The sequence below is a fragment of the Ammospiza nelsoni genome, chromosome 11 (genome assembly GCF_027579445.1).
Source record: "Ammospiza nelsoni isolate bAmmNel1 chromosome 11, bAmmNel1.pri, whole genome shotgun sequence".
NCBI lineage: Eukaryota > Metazoa > Chordata > Aves > Passeriformes > Passerellidae > Ammospiza > Ammospiza nelsoni.
Window position 1 is genome coordinate 17956354 of NC_080643.1, and position 26830 is coordinate 17983183.

At 39.7% G+C, this 26830-nt stretch overlaps 1 protein-coding gene across 2 annotated transcripts in view; it reads left to right on the forward strand.

The window, feature by feature from the left end:
* Positions 1-26830, forward strand: part of ATP2B2 (ATPase plasma membrane Ca2+ transporting 2) — a 404082-nt gene that overhangs the window by 316404 nt on the left and 60848 nt on the right. The window contains exons 10-13 of one of the 2 annotated variants that reach the window (XM_059479819.1): positions 2278-2319; positions 3904-4068; positions 6147-6361; positions 8211-8453. In XM_059479819.1, the coding sequence (XP_059335802.1) occupies positions 2278-2319; positions 3904-4068; positions 6147-6361; positions 8211-8453 (665 nt within the window). The remainder of the gene's footprint in view (positions 1-2277; positions 2320-3903; positions 4069-6146; positions 6362-8210; positions 8454-26830) is intronic. The other variant, XM_059479820.1, reaches the window with a different exon arrangement.

Below are 26830 nucleotides of genomic sequence, written 5' to 3' on the forward strand. Positions count from 1 at the left end.
AAATATCAATAAATACTCCTCCTTTTGACAATTCTAAATGATGCACCCAGGAGAGAAGGATGGGGGAGTATTTGTGCCTGGAAGGAGGAAGGATCTCTCAGCAGTGGTGATTCTATCACCTTTCTTTCTGCCTTCATTTCCTTGTTCATATTTTATACCAAAGTGCAGCCTTAAAATTATTTGGCACAGGAGGATATAAAGAGTTTACAGCTTCCTTTTCTTTATCTTGATTACCCAAATTAACTTCTCTTTGTTTTTCTGTCTAAATAACTGAACTGTAACTACCTCTGATGACTTCCCCCACTCAATAACATGAATGCAGTAGATTAAGAATATTAAGAATCTATTTTTAAAATACCTGAGTTTAAAATGTCGTTAATGATTGTTTATTTTGTGTACTGCTATTTTCAGGTAGCCAGTTAATTGTTGGTGTAATTTTTTATGATAATTGTGCTATCAAATAGCAAATATACGTCCTAAAAGTACATATTTTAATTAAGAAAAAAAATCTCTGTGATTTGTCTGCCAGTTGAGACAGTCACATTTGAGTTTTGCTGGTGATTTTTATCATTTTGAAGGTTGAATATTGTTCCATTTTTTTGCCACTCTGAGGTTTGGAATTGCACTCTGCATAAAGGATCTCCAGAGCAGGAAATGGGGCAGACTGCCTGCTCTAAATTAATGCCTTCCAATTCTTAGGGATGGCTTTATGCTCCAGCCAGAAATCCAAATCTCCAGGGATATTTTGTGTCTTCCAGTAACTTTATTAAAAGCCCTTCTAAGAAAAACAGCCACCAGGCGGGTACTGAGTCCAACTGTGCCCCCAGGCCAAGGTTTTATAGGGAATTTCACTGTGGAAAGGAGCTTGGTTTGCTCAGGTTCATGGATTCCTCCCTTGTGCAAAGTGTAAAGCTCTGGAAGGTGGATTCTGAATTTTTAAAAGTCCTGTTATTGCCAGGGTAGGAATAGAATTAGAAATACAGACATGCAGTTGATGGTCAGTGGTTCATTGCAGTAATTCACCTGAGCTCTGAGATGATTTTAGGACATGAAAGCCTTTCCCTGGCTCTGTTTCTGGGCTTTGGAATTTCCCATTGTGGCACTGGGGCCCATATTTGACAAATATAACACTAATTTCGTCACTTTTGCTCTCCCACTTAATGCAAAGAAAACGTGCAAGAGATGCATCTTAGCTTTTCCATTCTGTTATGATTTATTCACAGCAGAGTGAGAAAATTAATCCACATGGCAGTCAGAAGAACAAGATGTACCTGCTGGCACATTTTTTAATAAATCCTGATGGTACATTTCTTATTAGAATGTGTCAACAATCCTGTAATGGTATTTTAACTGAATTTTCCTTAGCATCATTTTTTATTGTGCATTTTACATAACTACCAAAAGACATTGTCATCCATTCTGAGATAATGTTTGTTGTAACCTTTTCCATAAATTTATATAATTACTGTGCAAGTTTTGTAAGAAATCCCACCAATAAAATTTTAATTCATTTGAAAATATTTAGCTGTAATTCTGAATACCAAAGTTTTGTATCTGATTTGTGCATTTTTGCCATTTTTATCTCATGCACACTTTCAAATGACATTTCCACTTGAAAAAGGCACAAAAGAATAAGGACTTTGCTGTGGTAAAACTGTTGGTGGATAAAATGTCAAGCTGGAAATTAAAGAGGCACATGGTAAATCCATGTCAGGATAAATCTGAATTTAGGTCACCTGGCACTTGTATTTCCAGGAGAAATTTGCTAATTAGTACAACCAAGTGAAGAAGACATAATTTTAAAATCCTATCTGATTTACATTTTTTATTTATTAATTTAGATTTATTAACACCATTGTTTCTATTTTTGTCAATTTAGTAACATGATTAATTTAATTCTGGAATACATTAGGAAAGACAAACTCTATGTGTGTGCCAGAATTTTTAAGTCCCAGCCCTCTGAAACATCAGCTCAGGAATATTATTCCAATTCTTCTTTCCACCAGAACCACTTTATTGGTTTTCCCCTCTGAATTGATGCAGATTCCTCAAAAATACGTGGTGATATTCAGCATTTGAGGTGTTCCAGCCCTGAGCTCGGCTGGAGTTCCTTGGCCCCTCTGTGAGTGCAGATGTGAGGGCAGGGGATGGTGCCCAGGTGCCCGTGGTGTGCTCATGGTATTTTGTCTCCCATTTTTATAAATCCCCATTTTCGTGTTCTGTCTCGGCTGAAGGTTGTTTACTGTCTGTTGTCTGTTGGAATTTTTCATCATTTAGGCAAGATGCAGGATGGGAATATGGAGAACAACCAGAACAAAGGTAATCTTCTTTGCTATTCAGGAGGTTGTGGATTGTATTGTTAGCATGTAGTTCAACCCTGTCCCAAAGTACAGTGAGAACCTGTGGTCTGTGCCTGTGTGTGAAACTGGCCCTAATTGTTCAGAATGTCCAAAAAAACCCCAAACAGCCAACCCCAGCCCGAGAGATTGTAACTCCCACAAGCTGCAGAGGTTTAGGAGAGGAGCATTTTAAGGGGACCATTTATAGATGTTGCTTTCATCTCACAAAGCTCATTTGGATTAATTGTTCCTGTGCAAGTTGTGTATCCTGTGTGTTGTTAGTGATTTTCCAGCCCAGTTTTTTTATGTCTCATTGTCTCTGGTGTCTGATGGCATTGTCTGGACATCTCTTCATTTGCAGGGGAAAGGCAAAGCAATAAAAAAAGGAAACCTTAAAGCCAAGGTGTTATCTAGCAGTGTAAAAGCCTTTATGAGGGTAAACAACAGAAAGATTGAGAGTCCTAGGTGTTTCTTATTTAATATACAATGTCAGGAAGAAATTGGAATCAATATTTTGCTTTCTCTGAAGCAAAGTTATGGTTCCCTTTTTATTATAAGACACAGCTATCAAGAGCTCTTTGGGTTATACCAAATTAAACGACAATTTTCTCTTCTCAGATAATATTGAACATTGTAAAGGTGATGGCTCAGAAACTGGATAGAGAAACTCAGTGGTTCATGGTACAAAAGTACCAAATAAAATGCTATTAAATAATAAGCATTCAGGCTAGGTAGATAAATTAGATTTCCAGGTCAAACAAGCACGGTCTTGTACAATCTCTTCACGAAGGCAAAGCTGTTTCATCTCATCCTATTTTATTTATTGTGCTCAGTACAAACCAGACACATGCACATATATCCGCTGCAATGTCATTGCTTTTCAGAAACAGGTAAAAATAAAGTTTCCTTCTGCTGGCATTCTGTCAGGAAAGGAGGGATCAGGCCTGAAACTGTGTGTGGGTTTTGTGGGGGAATGGTGATGCCACCACCACCACCAGACCCGAGGGCTGAGCACCTTGATCACGGAATGCTGAGGAAACTTTATAACTGAGGGATTTTCTGGAAGGGTGGATGACAGAGGGTGGTCCCCTGGTCACTGAGGTGCCCCTGCAGCCCAGAGAGGTGACACAGGAGTGACCTGTGCAACCTCAAAATATTTGCATTGGAAATGTGCATTGCATTCTAAGAGGCACCCCAAAATCCCAGAGGAATGGGGAGCTCTGCTGTTGCAGGGAATGCTGCAGTGCTGGTGCTGTCACCTGCCAAGTCACCTGCAAGACATTCAGTGACATATACGTGTATGGCCCAGGGCGTCATGGGTGGGGTCCCAAATGAGGGATAAACCCCAATCAGTGCTTTCCAGCCCAAATGGCCACGTGTCCTGAGGGATGTGCTGGCACAGCTGTGTCCTGCAGAGCCCCGCTGGCTCTCCAGGGAGCCGAGGGTGTCCCTGGCACAGACTGTCCCAGGCAGCCCCTGTGGTGCTGGCTGGTTCAGAGAGGATGAACACGGAGGAAAGGAAGGGATGAAGTTCTGGAGTAACAGTTTTGTTCTGCATTATCAGCCAAGCAGCAGGACGGGGCTGCTGCCATGGAGATGCAGCCGCTGAAGAGCGCGGAAGGGGGAGAGGGAGACGACAAGGACAAGAAGAAATCCAACATGCACAAGAAAGAAAAATCCGTCCTGCAGGGAAAGCTGACCAAGCTGGCAGTGCAGATTGGCAAAGCAGGTATGGCTGGGTGACACCAAAGCCCTCTGGGGCGCAGGAGGCAAAGAGCTGCAAAGCAAATGGTTCTGAGAAGGGACAGGCCCTGTTTTTACTGCAAGATTTGGAAATGGGTCATCACAAAGCTCTTCTAAGGAGAATATGTGGTGCTGGAGATCTTTTATTCTCCTAAAAATCAGCTTTGACTGTCAAGGAGCTTTGGGCAACTTGGATTGTAATGAATATTTGAATCAAAATGAAATGCAGCTTTTCTCAGAGTTAATATTCCCAAGTGCAGTAATTACATATTTAATTTCCTCTCCCCTCAGAACTTGGGAGTGCACAGTTTCAGAATCTCTAATACCATCTCAAAATATCACTCACACAGTATTTCCCTCTCATGGATTCTGAAATCATTCTGTTCTCCTCAAATATCCACATTCCTGCCTTCTCCCCAAGCATGACACATCTCTGGGGTCCTGTATCCAGAACCATCTGGCCCCTGGGGTTGGAAGCAGCACTTCTCCAACATGTGGGCAGAGAGTGGAAACCTTCCATAAGGGCCTAAAGTTCCTTAAACTTGCTTTTCTCGTGGTGATAAAGAGATTTTGATCTTCTAAAAGGGATTTTGATCTCAGCTCCTTGGTGGAGGCCCTCCCAGATCCATTTACTCCTGCTCCATCTCCCTCAGCCTTCTCCCCCAGTTTGGGTTTTCCCCTTCCCATCCCCCTGTGAGCTCATCACAGGAGTTGATCTCATAACCCCTCGATGCCAATTCCCTTTGCCTGAGCAGAGTGTGACCAAATCCAGGATTATCATCCCTGATATCCAATTTCATGCCTTGCCCCAGTTCATATTCCTCCAGCTCCTCTCCTTTGTTCCCCCTGATGATTAATTCCTTGGATTAAATACCTTTCTGCACTGCCTTGACTTCTGCTCTGGCACGTGAACATCACTCTTGAAGTAATTGTATAGGGGTTTCTGACCAGAATGTGGCAAGCAACAGGAATTAAATTAATTATCATTGCCTCATTTGGTTTTTCTTTGGTGTTGAGCAGCCTATGGGGATGTCTTGTGTTGTCAGGAGTATTTGCCTGTGCAATATTTGAATAGATTTTCCTTTATCCTCTGGCACAGAGTGATCTTCCTGACTCATCGGTTTCCTGTCAAACTTAACATCCTTCAACTTTACCAATTTTTCAAAAACTGCAGTTAAGACATGAAGTTCACAGCATTCTCCTTCTACTCTATGATCTCATTAGGGAGAAATTAATTTATTCCAAAATGCAGGCTTAATTCCTTCACACAAACCTGCCAAACAGGGCTGTCAGAGCAAGGCAAAGCTGAGGCTATAGTGGAAATTTTTATTTGTATACTCAAACCCAGGGACAAAACTGTGGAGCAGGAGTGCTATCCCAGCAGTTGGGAGAGTGGATGGAATGCTTGGAACATTTTGTCAATTCTGTGAAATATTTATTGGTGGCTCTGTCTCTTTGGAACCTCTGCTTATGAAAAGACACACTCTGCAGATGTTCCCTTGAAAAGGGACACCTTAGAAACACCAGTATTAGTTACATTTTAAAGAAACCCAGTGAAAAACTGTCCTGTGGATAATTCTGCATTATTGCATCTTCATATTCACCCAGCCTCATCTGTAGGACTTTTCTACAGGATTTTATACAGCAACATGGGAGGCTCCTTTGCTCAAGCCTCTAAAGATGTACTTACTTAGAAGAAAGGTGTTTAAATATAGATAGACAAGTAATTTGTAAAAGGTGGGGGTTAAAAGGACAGCTAAATGTTGTACCAGGCAAAGTAATGTGCTAAATTGAATAAGCTTAACTTAAGTGACAGAAGAGCTCCTGCACTGCCTGGGAAGTTGTAAAGGCAGCAGTAAGTGCTTGAAAATGAATTCCTAGAAATCCTTGTGCACTGTAAATATATTATGGCAATGTTTTTTCTTCATTGTATGGTTTATTGCTATTGGTACTGGTGAAAAATGTCACAAAGAAAGAAAGAATTTCCTATCAAATCCCAATTTCTAATTGATTGTGTTCTCAGTGATGTTTGGGTTTATGGTAACTTGTGATTTCTCCTCCCAGGTCTGGTGATGTCTGCCATCACTGTCATCATCTTGGTACTGTATTTTGCCATTGACACCTTTGTGGTCAACAAGAAGCAGTGGTTGCCTGAGTGCACTCCTGTCTACGTTCAGTATTTTGTTAAATTCTTCATTATTGGTGTTACTGTGCTCGTGGTTGCTGTTCCTGAGGGACTCCCACTTGCTGTCACTATTTCTCTGGCTTATTCTGTAAAGGTAAGAGACATTCAAAATAATCCAGGGAGAACAGTGCTGTTTGCTTGAGTTCACCACTGAGCTGGTCCTCAGGTTTTATCAGATGGGATGAAAAATTGTCTGAAAATTATGTGCTCAAAATGTTCATGAAATTGCTTTAAAGAACACTTATATTGAAAGTATTTCTAACAAAAATGCCAATACATCTTTCAGCACATCTCCTTAAAACTGCACAGTGCAGGAATATCAAGCAGTAGAAATACCTACTTAATTTGCAAGGAACCAGGAATTTATTGAGCAGAATGTACTCTGAAAATAGTCCAGTCTTTTGATATAGAATAATTTTGTATTCAAATTTTCTTGTGCAACTGTACAAAGTTTTGACAAGGATTTGAAGTCTTCAGGAACACTTCTCAGAGAAACTGGAGCTTCTCAAAGAAATTAAGAGTTTCACTGTAGCTTTCATGTACTTTTCTTAAATGCAGTTGCAGTTCTTTGAAGTCAATTAAATGGTTCTATTAGGAAATTAAAGAGGATTAACATTCTGGACTTCAGGATTACTTGAGCAATTTAATTAGATGATTTAAACATTCTGGGAATCTTAGATGAAGATGGTGTAAAATTGATTTCCATTTACCATGTAAACAAATTCACTTAGGAAGTTTAGGAAGGAATCTCTTAGCATCTGTGCAGCCAAATATCACAATTATTTAAAAAAGGAGCAAGGCTCAAATATGGGGTTTTGTTAATGAAGAATGTAGCTGCTTTGAAAACGTATTCTCATTTTCCTGATGTCCTTCCTCTGCCATCCTTTTTCTCTTCCTTTCTCTTGTGCTTTTCCCCCAAAACGTGTGGTGCTTCTGTGTGCTGCCAGATAGCATCCTGGCATTCCAAGCAGTGTAAAGAACAAAATCCAAAATATTTGCTATAACAATAATGTTTAAAATCTCTCATTCCTTTAGCTCATTTTTGCTGTTCCAGCTATTCCTTAAAATGCAAACCTACTGCAAGAAAATTATGCAACTCTTTTAAAAGCTTATCAAAGGCAAAGTTACCTCAGGGATAGGCACAGCTTTGCTGTCTGTAACTGGGATTTGAGGTTATTGGCCCTCACCAAAGCTCTGATTTAGGGGACGTCATGTTCTCACCAGCAGGACTAACCATGGGCTGATTTCCTTTTAATGGCTAAAAACCTCAAAAGCTGGCATTGAAGGGTTTCTTACTTGGCTTTTGGTGGGTTTTCCCCTCAGAAAATGATGAGGGATAACAACCTGTAACAACCTGTTTCAGCTATTCCTTAAAATTCAAACCTACTGCAGGAAAATGATGCATTTCTTTTAGGTTATCAAAGGCAAAATTACCTCAGGGAAAGGCAAAGTTACCTCAGGGATAGGCACAGCTTTGCTGTCTATAACTGGGATTTGGGGTTATTGGCCCTCACCAAAGCTCTGATTTAGGGGACATCATATTCTCACCAGCACGAGTAACCATGGGCTGCTTTCCTTTTAATGGCTAAAAACCTCAAAACCCAGCATCAAAGGGTTTCTTACTTGGGTTTTTGATGGGTTTTCCCCTCAGAAAATGATGAGGGATAACAACCTGTTTCAGCTGTTCCTTAGAATGCAAACCTACTGCAGGAAAATGATGCAACTCTTTTAGGTTATCAAAGGCAAAATTACCTCAGGGATAGGCACAGCTTGGTTGTCTGCAAGTGGGATTTGGGGTTATTGACCCTCACCAAAACTCTGCTTTAGGGAACGTTCTCACCAGCAATACAAACTGTGGGCTGTGTTGCTTTTTACGACTAAAATCCTGTCAAAGCCGACATCGAAGGGTTCCTTACTTGGCTTTTGGTGGGTTTTCCCCTCAGAAAATGATGAGGGACAACAACCTGGTGCGGCACCTGGATGCCTGCGAGACCATGGGCAACGCCACGGCCATCTGCTCGGACAAGACGGGCACGCTGACCACCAACCGCATGACCGTGGTGCAGGCCTACGTGGGCGACGTCCACTACAAGGAGATCCCTGACCCCGACTCCATCCCTGCCAAAACCATGGAGCTGCTGGTCAATGCAATCGCTATCAACAGTGCTTACACTACCAAAATTCTGGTGAGTAGGTGCTTGGGTTTTTTGGGCGGTTAAGTGAGGCCTGGCAGTGATGCTTTGTGAGGGCTGAGCTAGAACAGAGGCTGGGCAGAGTTACAGAATAAAGCAGGGATTTATTAAAATGGTCTCCTCAATGGATGCACCTTGGGCAGCACAGGAGCCCAGCCAGGGCTGCACCCAAGATGAACCAAAATGGTCCCAAAATGGTCATCTGGTCACAGGTTCTCTCACTTTCTTTAATTTTGGTCTATTAGCTTATTGGAATTAATTGTCCAATTACAGCTTTAGGTTATGAATCTCATCCTTTTTGTTTTTCTCTCTTCAGGCCATGTTGTTTGTGCTCTTGGGCTGAGATTTGGATCATTTGTCCTTGGTCCCAGCTAGAGAAGGAATTTTTTTGTCTCCCTACTCTGTGAAGAAAGTTTACTATTCTTTTATATAAAGCCCAGACCTGTGAATTTTTTGTTTGTATTTTCTACTTTTATTAAGGTTGGGATTGAAGGCACTTGAGAAAGTATTTTATGTTTGGACATAGGTGTTCATTATTTATCAGTGAAACAGTCTTACAGCTCTGAGTTTGGTAGCTTTTTATTAGAAAGGCACAAAATGCCTTACTAATTACTTAACTATATTTTGTTACAAGGTCTTTTAAGACTAAACAGTCTAATTAAGAAATGACACTTAGATAATTTTCTTTTTTAACTTAATAACTGATCTTTTGAAGCTTGCAATGCAGACTTTTATGTTTTATTATAAAATACTACTTAAACTCATGAAGAAGAAGGAAGTGAAGAGTAACTTGCTTCTACTCTAAATCTTTTATCTTGCTTCATATTTATTTTTATATTCTAAAAGGAGGGTTTAAGTTTGTTACTTTGTGATATTACACGCTTTTAACTAACTACACACTTGTAATCTTAGTGCTATTAATTAATTCTGGAAGTCTTTCCTACAGCTTCAGGTTAAATGTAGTGTTTTCTTGTGTCTGTACCTTTCAGCACAGAAAGTTTAAAATTTTCAGCATCTAGGATTCTAACCCAGATCCACAAATGAAAGCAGCACAGAATCTGAAAAATATAAAAGCTAAAACCTCAGGTATCAGCAGAAAGAGGTGTAATTTTTTTTTAAAGTGTTAATTCCCTAATGTGTTATTGTAAATGATGAAGCATTAAATACTGTTGAGGTCTTCAAAACGAGAACAGGTGCTCTAAAAACTGTATATTTTATTGTTTTTTTCAAGGACAGGGATTTATTTAAGAGTGCAAGACCATGAGAAATTAAAAAAAACCTCCTGCTGTCATTAGATTGGGTAGCTCAGTTTTGGTGCAGATAAACTTCGGAACACAAATATGTTGGTAACACATCTGGTTTTCACTGAGTCTTCATGTGTGCAAAATGATTTTTATGTGTCTAAGAAATTTCAATTAATGCTCAGAAAGCACAAATTGGATTGGTAAATCAGTGAGGTCAATGACCTTTATCCATTCTGGTTTCAGGTGAGTTACATCCTAAGGTATTTTATTCACTCTGTGCAGGAGGCCAGAGTGGAACATATCCTGATTGCTTGTGGCATTGGCTTCTTTTGTGCAGAACTAATTAAGAGACTGAATTTTTTTGCAATTCCAATAGATTTGTTCTTTGAAAGGTCAAGCTGAATGTTACTGTTGCTGTACAAATAGATTTTTTTCTTTCTAGTTTATGAATACGAGTATTGTCCTTTTCATAGGTCTGTGCTGAGCTACAGAATAAAGTCAGGCATGTAGGTGATGTTTGTTTTATAAGTGTTCTCTTAAAATGCAATCAGAGAAAACAAATCCTGTGTGATAACTCAGAGTGGATATTTTATGGCAGCAGCTCCTTAAATTTCATTTGTTCATTTCCAAACCAGCAAGAACAGTTTGTTTTTCCTGGGTAATTCCTGCTCTCACAAATCAATGTAATATTTGATCGCTGGGGAGAGGAAAAAGCACCTTGGTTATTTCAATGTTGTTACAGCCTCAGTCAGCTCAGGTGCTTCCTCCTGGAGAAAGAGAATAAAACACCCTGAAGAGGCAGGATCAGGACAAGGCAAGGGGTTTGACTTTGGGAAGGCTTTGGGAGAACATTCCCAGTGTCAGCAGAATTTTCCTCATTCCCAGGGAGCAGCAGGGCAGGCAGGGGGTTGGTTTTTCAGTCAGGTGTGACTGGCAGAGACTTATACAGAGTTTTATATTTTGCTGTTCATTCTGAGATCAAAGCTAGTACCAAAGTGTTTCTGCTCACCTTCCACACCAGTTCACCCCTCTGAATCCAGAGGAAATCATCAGACCTCCATATCTGCAGCATTAAGTTTATTAATCTGTCTTTTTCTTGTGGTTTATTGAAACATTTCTGGTCAATACTAGTTCTAAAATGGTCTCAATATAATTATCTTTTATTCTGACTTGGCTTCATTGTTCCTTGTTGGAATTAGTTCTATGTTCTTATTTAAAAGAGTCAATATTTCAGCATTTCAGTGCTTTTTAAAATTTGCAGAGACTGATTCTAAGTTGATAAAGGGGTGAAATCCTCTGGATGCAGATCAGTGACTGCTTGAATTTATCTGTTTAAAATTAATGGAGATCTTTTAGATCTTATGAGCTAAAGCTTTGCAACATGGACTCCACGAGAACACAGCTCCAATCTCAGGGGATTTCATTTTATTCACAGTTTATAACAAGCTGACCTTTAAGATGCAGGATATTGTTCCATAGCCCATTTTGCATCCCAAATAAATACAGTAAAAAGCACCTGAGGGAGTTGTTTCCAGGATAAATAGACAGAATTATTTTCCTTCCTGCTAATACAGAATGCACGCTCGTGCGCTCGTTCTTGCAGCATGTTTAATCAAATTGTGAATTTCAGCTGAAACCCAAAGGGCATTGGAAGGGTTCTGTCGCCAAGAGTGAGTTTTGCATATTCTATTTTTAGCTCTCCAGCTACATGTGTGCTGTAAATTGCTCTTTGTGTGAACTTCTGTTCACAAGGATCACATATGGGACCATAAAATTAGTCAAGATGCTCTGCTGAATGAGAAATATTCCCTCTTGCATTGTCTTTTGATTAAGGGGCAACTGAACCATTGATAAAAATATAAAAAGGGAATAATATCAGTGCTTGGCATAAAAGATTTGAATTTCCCTGAGAAATTAAACACAATTTATTCCAACTGAACAATAGCATCATTAAATATAGCTCTTTTTACTGCTTTCCAAGATTAAGTTGCTGGGTGAGCTGATTTTGCATCCCTTTAGCTTCAGAGCAACTTTTCTGCTGTTGGTGGGAAAGAAAAGGAGAAAGGAAAGAAGGAAATTTCAGGAGAAGAAATTTCAGGAAAGAGGGGAAAGGAAAGGAAAGGAAAGGAAAGGAAATTTCAGGAAAGGAAAGGAAAGGAAAGGAAAGGAAATTTCAGGAAATTTCAGGAAATTTCAGGAAATTTCAGGAAAGGAAAGGAAAGGAAAGGAAAGGAAAGGAAAGGAAAGGAAAGGAAAGGAAAGGAAAGGAAAGGAAAGGAAAGGAAAGGAAAGGAAAGGAAAGGAAAGGAAAGGAAAGGAAAGGAAAGGAAAGGAAAGGAAAGGAAAGGGGAAATTGTGAATTGGCAGCAGAAGGGTTTGCAGGAGTTCTCCACATTGTGCTCCTCTATTTACAGTGTGCTTTTCCCTGTTTTTCTGCACCGTGTGTGCCCCACAATCCCAAGCTCTGTCCACAGAGAGCTCTGCAGTGCTGGTGTTGGCAGAGAAGGGCTTGAGGGAGTTTGGTGACAATTCAGCAGTGACCATCCTTCAGCATGTTTGCGTGAAGCTGTTCTCCAGCAAACCTTGGTGTTCAACATTCCTGTTTCCACCTGGAAATCAAATCAGGCTTTGTGCATTCTGCCTGAGAGCTGTGGTGGGGACAGCAAAGGCTCTGAGAGCAAAATCTGCATTTTGGGAATCCTTTGATTGCTCTCGGAGCAGGAGTACATTGATCTTGGATGCCAAGGAGCAGTGATGAACCAAAACCACTGATTCCAACTTTCCTGTGCAGCTCTTGCTTTCATAATTCCAGTTTTAATTAGAGAGGAATTTCTTCTTTTAATTTCCTGGCTGGGTGTGATGTGCCTGATTAAGAAGACACCACAATTAGGGTTTAGCTGAGGGATTTTCAGCACCAGTGGAAAAGTCCCAGCTGGAGCTGTTACTGTGAGGATCTGACGCCGACTTTTCATTTGCTGCTTGATGGGTGTGAGGGATAAAAGGCTCCTTTTGCCTGTGCTGGGTGAATATTTGAATTTTTAGTGCTGTTCTGGCTGTGATTTGGTGCATTTGCACAGAGTGGGGCAGGATCTGGTGGCAAACCTTGACCCGAAGGAAGAAACGTCACAGGAAAGTACAAACATTCACTCCCTTCCATATTCACTCCCTTTTCTCAGAGGAAATAAAATAAAAATAGTTTGGTCTATATGTTAGTAAATATTCATCAATTTATGAATGTGAGCTGGGAAAGCTTTTGGGACAAAAATGCTGCTGTTGGATAAAACCTAAAGGAGAAAATGAAATAAAACACAAAGAATACAGGCAATTTTATTGCAGCTGAAAGGCAGAGCAGGTAGATGATAATATATTGGACACCCATAATATACAAAAGCCGTAAGAAGCAATGACATCCTACAAAGGTGAAATGTTGAAAGGAGAAAAAACCAAAATTTTAGCACAATCTTGCTGCTTTGCTAGGATTGATGGAAATCTGTTGCTGGTATTGGGAACATGGATGTGGTAGCCAGGTGAAAGTTTTTTTTATTTGGGAGAATATATTTGCATCCCAAGCAAGATCAGCTCTCTGATTGTTGGGAGACACAATGTTCCTGTCAGGAACGGCCTTTGAGAAGGTGTGCAAAGTGCAAAATATGTCTCTTTCTTTGAGATTTTTTTTTTTTTTATTCAAAGACTGAATTTTATTCATCAAGTACTTGGATAATCTTGACTTTATAAAGATAATGTATTTATTTTGTTATTCAAAGACTGAATTTTATTCATCAAGTACTTGAATAATTTGAATTTTTTAAAAATTTTAATCAGATAAAAAATAGTCCCAATAATAATTATATATATATGTGTATATATATATATGTATGTATATGTATATATGTATGTATATATGTGTATATATATATGTATATGTATGTGTATATATATGTGTATATATATACACATATATATATACACATATACATATACATACATACATATATATATATATATATATATAATTCCTGGCATTTCCTTTTACCATTCATAATTTCAATATAGTAAGGTCTTCTAAAAAAACCAACTTTAAACATTTTTGGGAATATAGATATTTGGAAGTTTCCTAGCAATAATTTCAAAACTTGAGATGTAGCAGGTATATTTAAGGATTTTTCCATACATTTCCCCACGTTATGTGTAAAGTTTTTCATGATGGGAAGGAGGATTGAAATGTCACTTTTTAAACAATGGTTGCTTGTGGCTTATCTGACATAGAGTAGACTTTACCTTTATCTATCTATCTATCTATCTATCTATCTATCTATCTATCTATCTATCTATCTATCATCTATCTTTATATGTATATATATATATATATAATTTTTTTTATGTGTCTCTGTACTTATTTACAGTTTGGTTTTGCAAATAGAAAGGAAGATGTAGACCCTGAGTGTCTAGGAAAGGTTTTTTTAATTTCATTTTTAAAAAAGCTCCATCCCCAACAGGTCTCGCCTATCAAGAGAAAATCAGGGAATTTCTGTGCCCTGAGGCTACAGCAGCAGAGCTGTCTGCCAGGGGCTCTCTGCTAAATGAAATTGCTGTTCTATGTCACTAGAATTCTGTCTGTCAACCCACGACAATTCCCTTTTTTATTCCAAGGAGAACCATAAAGAAACAGCTTTTGACCTCCAAACTGCCTTTTTGAGTTATTTTGGCATATGGAATTGCAAAGATATTTTTACTCACAGGGTTTGCTTAAAATCTGTTCTCAAGCTCTTTGTTTCTTGTGCTAAAGAACAGATGATTTTCCCATTTATTTTTGCTGCAGGTGAAGATTGAAGCCATCTCATATTTTATCCAGCTCAATTTCCTCATTTCTACTAAAAATGATAAATACTTAAAATAAAATAAATATTACAAATAAATAAAAAATACTTTAACAAATCAAAATAAATCCTTGAAAAAAAAAAACTCCAGACACAAAACATGAGGGCAGAAATGGCCACAAAAGTGGTAAAAAAATAAATTAGTAAGGATAGATTGAGGAAAGATTTAATTTATGATAATTTCAATGACAACAGAGTCTCTGGCATGGCCTAAATGTTGTTTTTTCCTTCTGCCACTGATATCAAAGCACAAGTGGCATCTCCAGCTGTTGACTGGAAGTGTTTGGCAAAGATCAGTCATTTATTTATCAGGGGGTCAAGTGGCCAGTCCAGGCTGAGCTGCCTGGGCCAGAGCTGTGGGGGCAGAAGAGGGGATGGGAAAAGGAAAAACAGAGTTGTAGGGTGGGTAAATTGAGGGGGAAAAGGAAAAACTGGGAACGGAAAAGGGGAGGGAAGGGAAAAGGAGAGGAAAAGAGAAGGAAAAAGGGAAGGAAGGAAGAAAGGAAGGGAAGGGGGAAGGGAAGGAAAAGAAAAAAGAAAAGGGGAAAAGAAAAGGAAAAAGAAAAGGGGAAAGGAAATCTCAAGGAAAGGAAATTCCAAGGAAATTTCAAGGAAAGGTAATTTCAAGGAAAGGAAATATCAAGGAAATGGAAAGGAAATTTTAGGAAAGGAAATTTCAGGGAAGGAAAGGAAATAGGAAATTTCAGGAAAGGAAATGAAATTTCAGGAAATTTCAAGAAAGGAAAGAAAAGGGAAAAAGGAAATTGTGAATTGGTAGCAGAAGGGTTTGCAGTTCTCCCCATTGCGCTCCTCTATTTACAGGGTGCTTTTCCTGTTTTTCTGCACCGTGTGTGCTCCACAATCCCAAGCTCTGTCCAGAGGGAGCTCTGCAGTGCTGGTGTTGGCAGAGAAGGGCTTGAGGGAGTTTTGGTGGCAATTCAGCAGTGACCATCCTTCAGCATGTTTGTTTATCTCTGCTTCCTTTCCTCAGGCAATGCTCAAAAGCAAATTCTCCCTTCAGACACTCTGTCACGATTTCATAATTTGTGTTTAAGGCTGGTGAGGAGGAGAAGTGCTATTTGACAGGTATTTTATGGAAGGAGAGGTCTGTCCAAGGTTTTATCCTCACAGGAAATCAGTAAACAGTAAGAAATATTAATGTTTTCATCTTAGCCCATGTAATGACATTGGAGCAGCACATTGGTGCCACTGGTTTTGGATGAGGGAGGAGAAACGGGCTGGAATCACCTTCCTGGACTGTGGAATACATTTGGAGCCCTAAAATCCTCTCCTTCCTGAAAATGGCTCAGAAAAATGTACTGGGAGGAACTGGTGGAGAAATTCAAGATCCTGTTTCATTCCCTGTCTGAGAAACACCAAGGGAATTTTGGGCAACTCATAAAACTCATAAAAAAACAGGTTTTATAGTTGGGATCCTGCAGCCTTAGGGGTACAATAAATTACTAAATATGGGATATCAGGAGAAACACAGAGGAAAATCTGCTTAGCAGAAAATCAGATTCACTTATGGGGATAACCTCCAGCTCTTTCCCAAAAGTGAAGGCTTTAAAAATCACTGTTTCCTGCAAGATGCTCCACAGTGTTTTCATTTGGATTTTTAAATATTGCTTCTTGTTGTCTGAGTTTTCCTTTTCCTTTTCCTTTTCCTTTTCCTTTTCCTTTTCCTTTTCCTTTTCCTTTTCCTTTTCCTTTTCCTTTCCCTTTCCCTTTCCCTTTCCCTTTCCCTTTCCCTTTCCCTTTCCCTTTCCCTTTCCCTTTCCCTTTTCCTTTCCCTTTCCCTTTCCCTTTTTCTTTTTCTTTTCCTTTTCCCATTTCCTTTTCCTTTTCCTTTTTCTAACAAAATATGTTGGGACAGTGAATGATTTGACTGTGTTGAGCTTCTTTTCCTGCCTCTGAAACCCTGTGTGATTTTCAGGGTGGCTTTGCATCAGGAAAGGCATCCCAAGAATCAAAGAGCTTCTGGATAGTGCTGCAAGTAATTTATTGGCTGCTTTCAGCACATTAGTTTGGGCTGGAAATTTGTGAAAATTTTCTTTTTGAAGAGCTCAGGTGACAGAGTTAAAATATTGTTTGTTAATACAATATTTTTATTGTATTAGCAGATACAATAAAAAATATTGTATCTGTTATACAATATAACAGATTGTATAACAGATACAATATTTTGTTTATTCCAGCTAAATGGTGCATTTGAGCCATTCAAAATGAAAAATTTGGTTGATTTGGTTGAAAATGGATTGAACTGAATATTAAAAATCTATATATTCTGTAAGAAGTTTGATTTCCTAGGCAAAACAATTCCTATTTTGGGTAAATTTCTATCTTAATCTGATTTTTTTTGTATTTTGTTCCCAGTGTTACACAACTGTGTAAGCAGTTGTAAATTATGGATGGGAACAGACAATGCAGGCCAGAGAATCTTTCTAAATATAAGCAAGACAATCATCACCCAAAAAAATCCCCCCAACATATTGAAAACTTTTCCTAAAGCCCTTGCTAAGCATTTTCTCAGGATAAATTAAGCAGGGGAAAAAAAAAAAAAAAACCCTCAACCTATAGTGTCCATCTTATTTACTGTGTGAATAATAATTATTAGGGATAATGGATGATGCAGTTAATTGTGGTGGTAATTAGCAGCAAAGTAATGATCTTCACACATCACTTGCCATTAGAGTTGTGTGGAATGGGAGGCACAGAACCAGCTTTTCTCCCTAAATTAGCAGCTGACTCCATAATTGAAATCATTGTGTTTAGGCAGGGCTGGGCTGTGGGAAGCCAGCACAGCTCCTGATCCAGCCCTGACCTTTCTGGCAGGGGCAGGAGGGTTTGGGTTGGCAAAAAAGCTGGGCTTGAATGGAATCTCCTTTTCTTGTGAGTTGGGAGGGCTGGGATGGGGTCAGCGGCCAAGGAAGAGGGGAATTTGGGGGGAGAAGAGGAGAATTTGGGGCAGAATAGGGAGATTTGGGAGAAAAAGAGGGGATTTGGGAGCAGAAGAGGGGGATTGTGGAGAAAAAGAGGGGATTTGGGAGCAGAAGAGGAGAATTTGGGAGCAGGGATGGGGGATTTGGGGAGAAAAAGAGGAGATTTGGGGGCAGAAGAGGGGATTTGGGGCAGAAAAGGGGCATTTGGGAAAAGGGGAGGTGATTTTGGGGACAGAAGAGGGGATTTGGGAGAAGAAGAGGGAGATTTGGGGGCAGAAGAGGGAGATTTTGGAGAAAAAGAGGGGATTTGGGAGCAGAAGAGGAGAATTTGGGAGCAGAAGAGGTGATTTTGGGAGAAAAAGCGGATTTGGAGGCAGAAGAGGGACATTTGGGAGCAGGGATGGGGATTTGGGGAGAAAAAGAGGAGATTTGGGGGCAGAAGAGGGGGATTTGGGGCAGAAGAGGGGATTTGGGAGAAGAAGAGGGAGATTTGGGGGCAGAAGAGGGGTATTGTGGAGAAAAAGAGGGGATTTGGGAGCAGAAGAGGAGAATTTGGGAGCAGAAGAGGTGATCTGGGGGCAGAAGAGGGAATTTTGGGAGAAAAAGCGGATTTGGGGGCAGAAGAGGGACATTTGGGAGCAGAGATGGGGATTTGGGGCAGAACAGGGGTATTTGGGAGCAGAAGAGAGGATTTGGGAGAAAAAGAGGGGATTTGGGAACAGAAGAGGAGAATTTAGGAGCAGAAGAGGGGGACTGGGGAGCAGGGATGGGGGATTTGGGAGGGGAGGTGATTTTGGGAGCAGAAGAGGAGGATGTGGGAGAAGAGGAGGGGGATTTGGGAGCAGAAGAGGGCATTTGTGAGAAAAAGAGGGTATTTGGGGACAGAAGAGGAGGATCTGGGAGCAGAAGAGGGGTTTTGGGGCAGAAGATTTCATCACCTTTATTTCCTCAAGTGACAGAGCCCAGGGTAACAAACACCTCCTTCATCCTGGCCTCCGTTGCCTTCAGTTTGGTCATTGCAGATTCCATCAGTTCCTGATGGATCAATATTCACTGCAAGCTTTTAAGCAGTCTAAAATCACTTGGAAGCTCTTTATTTATTATAATATCATTTTATACATTTGGTTTCCCCCCCCCCCCTTCTCGCTGGTATGCAAATGAATAAATTAGATTTTGAACTTGCTATGATGCAACAAATGTTTTCCAAAATAGAATTTTATTTTATGTAATTTATCTTATACTCACATTCTTATTCTGCACAAATCTTGTCTTGCCATGAGAAAATTCACCTGTGGGGATAACCTCCAAAAGTGCAGCCTTTAAAAATCAGTGTTTCCACAGTATTTTCATAGGGGTTTATAAATATTGCTTCTTGGCTGAGCATTTTAGGACTCCTTTTTTCTTTTTTTTTTCCACAAAAATGATGCACAATGAATGACTGGAGTGTGTTGGGCTCCTTTTCACCCTGCTGAGGTGAAGCCATCCCACCTTGGAGCTGATGGATGTGCTGGTGGGGGTGTGCTGGTAGCACTTTTCAGGGAATATTCTCAGTGAACGTTTTCCTGCTGGGAGCTTTTGTTTTCACATGAGTTGGTGTAAACCAATTACTTCAGGCACATTTTGGTTTAATGTGAGTTTTCTTTGTGCTCTCAGTCGTAGGGACAGGAAGATAATACCTTCCAATGCGATGATTTAATCCCAATTTCACAGAAAATGGGGGTGCTTTTATGAGGTACACAAACAGGCTGATTAGAAATCAATGTGGTGGGTGAATCACCTCCTAATGAAATAGGAAATTAATTCCCTTTCACATTTATGTTGTGTAAATATATAGTTTATATACAATGCAGGTTTAGTATGTTTTCTTTTTACTCTCAGAGCTCCAATGTGGTTTATTCCTCTGGGAGAAAAAATCAAGAATCACCAAAAACTGCAAATGGTACAAGATCTGAAGTGCAATGGATCAGGAATAAAGTCTGACAGGAAATGTGTTGATTTCAGGGAAATAAATGCAGGAGTTATTTCCAGTCTTGAACACATCTCTAAATGGACTTTCATTGATGTTCTTTGTGACTGACCTTGCACTTCACAAGATCTATTAATTTGCTTTTAATGTAAGCAAAATTATATTCTTTTTGAGTCACAGATAGCTTAGAAAATGGGTATTAAATGTATGATAAGTAAAATCAATGCTTCCATTTCCAGTTCCTGCTTTCTCCTGCAGGTAAAGCCCATTTTTCTGTCAAGCTTGCAGTTTTCTCTTCTTGTGTGTGAAGCTTTTGGCTCCTTTGGGATACAACCAATTTTACGTCTGGGTTATTTGTGGGTGTGGGAAGGTGTCCAAAAATCCTGGGCATTTCTGCTTTTAGGACAGCAAAAGCTCTAGGATGGGTGGAAACTTGGAGAATTGTTCCCAGGGATCCAGGAGGGGCTCTGGCTTCCCAAAGGCATGTGGCTGTGATGGGTCCACATTCCCAGGGCCATGGGACTGACAGGGAGCAGGCAGGATGTGTGTCCCACAAAATCCTTTTCCCAGCTGGAGCCTTGCAGAGGAAACAGGAAGTTTTCAAATTTTATAAGGATTATTTTAACTTAGCCATCTAGTCCCTTAGCATCACTGAAAAAATGGCAGAGCTGCTGTGCAGACACCTTGCATGGAAAAGAATCTTCTAGAAATTATAAAAAATTATAAAAATTAAGATAAAGGGAATAAGCACTGTGAGCCTGCCTTAAATAAATTGAATGGGATAAATTGAAGAAATCTGTGAGCCTGCCGTAATCAATGGAAGAAATGGAATGGGGTAAGTGGAATAAATGGAAGAAATGGAATGGGGTAAATGGAATAAATCTTAAAAAATGGAAGAAATGGAATGGGGTAAATGGAATAAACCTGTGAGCCTGCCTTACCTGTGCAGGTGCAAACACACAGAGCAGCAGAGTGTGCCTGGCTCCTGGTGAGTCCTTGTGGGGACACTGGGACACCTTTTCCTTGGGAAATTCTAGATGAGAGTTAGGCAGAGGATGTGGCTCATTGGCCATAGCACCAAGGAAAGCTTTGAGCATGTTAAACAGCTCCACGGCAGAATTTTTTATTTTATGCCACTGTTATTTTTCTCTCTTTTCCATTTATTCCATCCCCCTCCATTTCCCCTCACTCCAAAGGCTGGCAGTGCTCAGTGCTGGTGTGATAGGGGCTGTGCATTTGGAAGAGGTGAGAAATGAGATTTTTTTCTGGGAGAATTTTTTCTCTAAAAGAAGGACAGGATGTTCCAGCTCTCCATCAGTGCTGTCCCGTTTCCTCCTGAATGAATAATCAGGCACAAATTGGCCGCAGCCTCCGTCTGCTGCTCTGCCCAGCCAAGGCATCACTCCTGGTGTCCTGACAAGGAGAGGGCCCGGCCACAGGACTGAATTCACAATGCATCCCAAACATTATCCCACCAATCATGCAAAAAAAATCCCTCTGAGAAAATATATTAGCCAAGCATGGCTCTGACAGATTATCTCCACTTGAGCTCATCCATTTGCCTCCCAAACCCCAAATGGAACAGACCCAAACCAATTTAAAAATAGTCGCAGCTGATACGTGCTGCTAAAGAGGAGCACATTTTGTATCAGCAGTGAAATTTCTGCTCTTGGTGGTTTTGGACTCCTTTGGAGATGGGTGCTTGAAGAACCCTTCTCCTTACTCTGGAAATGAGTACTATTAACAGAGATCTGTAATTATGACGGGCTATAATCAGGAGCTTCAATCAAGTGAAAAAACTTCCTTTTCCATGTGGCTACATTTGCTTTGCACTCACTAAATTTAGCTCCTTCCACTGTACTAATTGTTTGTAGCTGTGGTGTCACCAGAAAGGCAGCAAGGATTAAGATTAATCTTTGCTTTGGTTTGGTCTTTCTAGAAATTTATTTCCCCATCTGGTTCTATTTAATAGCAAAACAGACAATCCCCAGAGTATTGATAAGTTTTCTGCATGTGAAAACTGGATGGACAGATCAGCCACCTGTAAATTCTCTTTCTTTTATGGAAATTCAGGTTTTTGATTCCTGTAAATTCTCTTTCATTTATGGAAATTCAGGTTTTTGCTGCACATCTTTAAAGGTCAGGCATTTTCTGTTATTTAATGCATGATTAAATGCTTGTACATTATGGTTATTATCACAGTTCATATTTTTCAGATGGTGGGACTGGGTTTTGGTGGATTTTTGATGAAATTCTTGTGCATTATGATTATTGTCACAGTTCATATTTTTCAGATGGTGGATTTTTGTGCAAGGGGATGGTTGGTTGATTGGTTTTTCCACTCCTAATTAGCTAACAGAAGTATAGAGGAGGCAATACAAATAGAAATGAGAGTGGGTAGATACCATGGAATAGGTGATGGGTTTTACACTTTGTGGTTGAAATTCATGCAGGATTGCCAGGCAAAAACCGGCACGAGAGGCAACTCAGGCTACCAGTGGAGGTGTTTTTAAAAAATGTTATTAATTTTGATTAAAAGAGTAAAATAGTTGACAAAAGGTGATAAGATTTGAGCATCACATGGTCAGAATTATTGAATATTACTATTGGCTTGGTGGGAGAAAGGATTGAGATGTGAGGGAAAAATCTGTTGATAAATGATTTAAATGTGTAGTAGAGTGGCTCCAAGGACATTTTCCAAACGTACAGATGCTGCTTAGACTGAAGAAAATGTAACTCTGCTTCCTTAAACCTAAAAGGTGAGGTTTCAGCCCTAAAGCAGTTGCTTGAAGGCTTTTACTGTTGGTCAACCCCATGTAAATCCCAGTGTTGGGTCTAATTTGGAAATATGCTTTTGGAACTGGGGACATTGCCTTGGAACCGGAGTTTCCCTACATAATCCAGGCAGTTTCTGTCCTGTTTGCTCTGCCTGCAGCTCTCACAGAGCCAGCCCAGGCCCAACAGGCAGTAAAACCTGAGTTTAACAGATCCAACCTGAGTTTAACAGATCTAACACTGGGATTTACCCAACAGATCTAACCAGGTCCAACAGGCAGTAAAACCTGAGTTTAACAGATCCAACCTGAGTTTAACAGATCTAACACTGGGATTTACCCAACAGATCTAACCAGGCCCAACAGGCAGAAAAACCTGAGTTTAACAGATCCAACCTGAGTTTAACAGATCTAACACTGGGATTTACCCAACAGATCTAACCAGGTCCAACAGGCAGAAAAACCTGAGTTTAACAGATCCAACCCAAGGCAGCAGCTCTTGGGTGCCATTAATTACAGCCCTGCCATTAAGTGCAATTTCTCCTTTGAAATGAAAAACGCTCAGCTTGGTTGTTGCTCGTGACAATTTGGGGAGTGTTTGCCAAACTACTGAAGAATTCATTAGCAATTTATAAAATCTCTTAATCTGCTCCTATTTTTGCCAGTTTGGTTTAGAAATTGTCCCTTTGTCACTGTGGTCTGAGTTCTGCTGATATTGGTGACAGAAGTGCTGAGGCTTTCTTTACAGCAAACTCAAACAGAATCCTTGTATTTAGACTGTATTTAAAGTCAATTATTTGTTGATTAAAGTAAGTTAGTAACAATTGCTGTGCCTAATTACTTTGATTATATAGGTTACTTGTCAACAGTTCTTGTTGCTCTTAAAGCTGGGATGGTGCCAGGATAAATCCAACCATTGCCAGTTCCCTGGGGCTGCACAAAAGGACAGGAGTGCAGGTTTTTAGTGGCCTTGTCTGGAAAGAGAATAGGGAATGTTCCAAATTTAGAGCTAAATTGTCATGAAATGGCACATTTTAAGGGACTGTAGAAATGGGTTTGATCAATAACAATAGGAAGATCCCTAAATAACACAGATGAATAATATCTTATAGTGCAAAAAATATGCCAAGACTCCTCTGAGGGAAATGTGGAGAAAAATCTGTGCCAGTAAAATTCAGTTGAATTTCATCTGGAAACAGCAAGGCTGGAGGATCCTAATCATAATTAGGAATTGATCAGTAGTGTCATAACAAGGCAGAGTTCCTTCTTTGCACTGTGGTGTGGTGCATTAATGTACCCCTGGTTAAACCCAGCCACGAATTATTGTCATTTGGAATGGAGAGGTTTTTCATAATTAGTTTTGGTTTTTAAATTAAAAGACTCCCAGCCTTCTGTTTTAATTATTTTTGTCTTGAAAATAATTTGACAATTTATTACAAAAGGAAAAAGTTCAAATGAGAGAACCAGAAAGGATTAGGAGATGGAGAGGAATAATTCATATCTTTATGTTATGGATTCACTGCTGAACTGTGATGCATAAAAATGTAACATCTCTGTCACTGTTTGCTTCCTTACAATAGGTATTGTTAAATTACATGTGCAGGACCTTATAAATAGATATTCTTAATTTTTAAAAGTTATCGGTTGTTTTGTTTATAGTTTGAAACCAGAAAACCTTGCTCTGGTCCAAATTAAATTAATTACATCAATAAATGCAGTTAAATTAAGCTTTGTTAACTACTTCTGCTAGAGCTATCCCTCTATTTATCTGGTTGTGAAACTGAAAGAAATAGTAATTTTTGTTTGAATTAGTGATGAGGGTGGTCAAACATTGGCACAGGTTGCTCACAGAAGTTGTGGAGTCTCCTTCTCTGCAGATATTCAGAATCCCACTGGACACAGCCCAGAGCAACTCTCTAATTTTTCAAAAATTGTGTATAAACCTGACATGTCCATCTTAAACCAGTGAGAAGAATTAAAAATTTTCATGTTTGTGGAAGTATTTTTTTGCCCTTTTTTTTAAAGTGAAACAAAGGCAGATGGATCCTTAAATTAAAAGGACAATTAAATGATTTGCTATTAAAATGGCGGGGTTTTTATTAAAAAACTCTGTGAATGTAAAAATAGGTGAGCTTCAAAGAGAGGGGGAGTGGGGACTGTGACACCAGCCTCTCAGTCTGTTCTTCATGCCTGATTTCCCTTTCTTGCAGAGCCACTCGTGGGGGAATTCATGGGCTGCATCCTTTTTTCCCTGTCCCTGTTCTGTGAGCTGAAAGGAGCACGAGTCCATATTCACTGAGCCACATCAGCGCTGCTCCCTCAGCCTCGCTGCTGGGAAATGTCACCCTGATCCATTGCATAATTCCAGCTGGCCCCCTCTCAGGGGAGCATTGCCTTGCTGGAGTTGCAGGCAAGATGCTGAAAAGCTCAGTTTTTATATCAATTTATAGCTGACCAAACTTGGCCCCGCCTCGAGCAGCAGCAGGAGAATGATGTGGTGCAAAACGTTCCCTTGGTTTGGGCATCGTTTTCAGATAATAGGGAAAACCATTTCTGATAATAGGGAAAAACATTCAAATTATCCCCCCAAAAATGAAATAATTACCCTGCATCCCAGCTAATCTGAGGGAGGAAGCCTTTGAATATCCTCCAACTGTGGGAGAGCTGATGGTGTGACGGAGTTGTACCATCAGTTGTACCTGGATAATTCCATCACACATGAACCTGTTCTTAAACTGGTGCAGGAATGAGGCAAAAATTCCTGCTACCCTTTTCCTAGGCAGTTTGGGCAGATCTGATATTTAAATAGGTTAGATAACCATGAGGGATATTAAACCTGAGGGAATTCAGGAGTCTCACCAGCCACTAATGTTGGTTTTCCTAGAGATGAGGCAACTGAGAGGCATTTTAAAAGATTTTATTCCATTATCAGTCTCGATAAAGAGTGAGACACAAACTCAATGCCATTCCATCAGAACCAACCCATTTCTTGGTTACAATCCCTTAGAAATGTTTTTCCCTATTAGCTTTTGCCAAATGATGCTGCTATTGTTTCTTATACCAATCACCCATATTTTTTTCTCAAGTGGTCCTGCTACAATGCATCTTTCACAGCATGCCACCATAGCTCCCATCAAAACTCACTTTTATTTTTATTCCTCATTAAAACAATGCATCTCTCCTTCATATTATAAGTCTTTACACCGCAAAAAACCTAAATACACGCAATCTTCCCTTCACAAATATAACAGTAATCATAAATTCACTTTACAAACACAATATAACTCCTCCAATTCCTATAAAACACCCATAAGTACTACTAAATTCCAATCACTCAACCAAAACACATAAAAAATTATAAAACCATCTACACCAATATCCAACATACCTGTAATATTAATATTATAATTATATCTATATATAATTACACCTATATGTAATAATACCTATAATATTAACTATTTTACCACAATATATTAAACTACGAATCAATTATAACCATTCAGTACTAATACATTCCACCCAAAAACCATCAAATACTAAACCAAAACAGTCATACTAGAGCAACCTCTTAATGTAGAACTCTGTTCTTATGAAATAATCTTGTTTACATTTTTGATTCCAGTCTTCAGATTTTGCATCCCCTGTGGATGTTTCATTGTGCTTTCATTTTAGTTTGTCTAGGTGCGGGATGAGCTGGCAATTCCTTCCCTGCCAGCCAGGGTTTGGAATAAATTCCCTTGGTTTTGAGAGTTTTTAGTGGTGGCTGCAGGTGCCTAAAGGAAATAGTGAGAACTCGAGGTGATTTGTTTGGTGCCATTTTCCCCAGAGATGGAGCTGCTGTGGATCTTGGGGTTTTGTGGGTGATGGGAAGCAGAAGGAATTAGCTTCTAAATCCCAGTTTTTGTGTTTTCAGACGTGAAATATGGGGAACACCACCAATAAAGGGCAGCTCTGGTGAAATTTTAGCCATTTATTTATTTAGGTGATTATTTATAATTTACCTCTCTGCTTCTGCTTTGGTTCAGTCCTGTTTGATTCCTGGGAATGCTGCTGATGAGCTGGATTACTGATACAATCACTAAAACCCATTTTTTTCTCTCGATCCTCTTCCTCCCTCCAATTTTGAGTTCAAACTTTCTCATGTTACAACAGCCCCGTGCCCTCCTGTCTGCTTCAGAGATGTTTAAGTGTTTAAATCATGCAGGAAATATATCAGGAGGAAAGGGAGAGAACTGGCAATCCAGGGGGAATTAGCAAAAACCACTTTTCCCTCTCCCATCACCTTCTGTTTGATTCTCTCTCTGAAAATTCCTGGCACTGTGAGAGGTGAATGTTGTCTTTTTTTTCCTCTTCTCTGTCAGAAGCTCTTTACAATCAAGGGCCTGGTTAAGCCTGTAATGATTTTATTTTAGAGAAGCTGTATTAACACTTCTAAAAACATTTAATATTTTTCTGTCTCCTGTGCTAGCACTGTGTAACACCATTATGTACCACATGTAACAAATCCAAGAATATTTGGAAAATATATCCAATCTCAGGTACCAGGGCATGTAAAGCATCTGCTA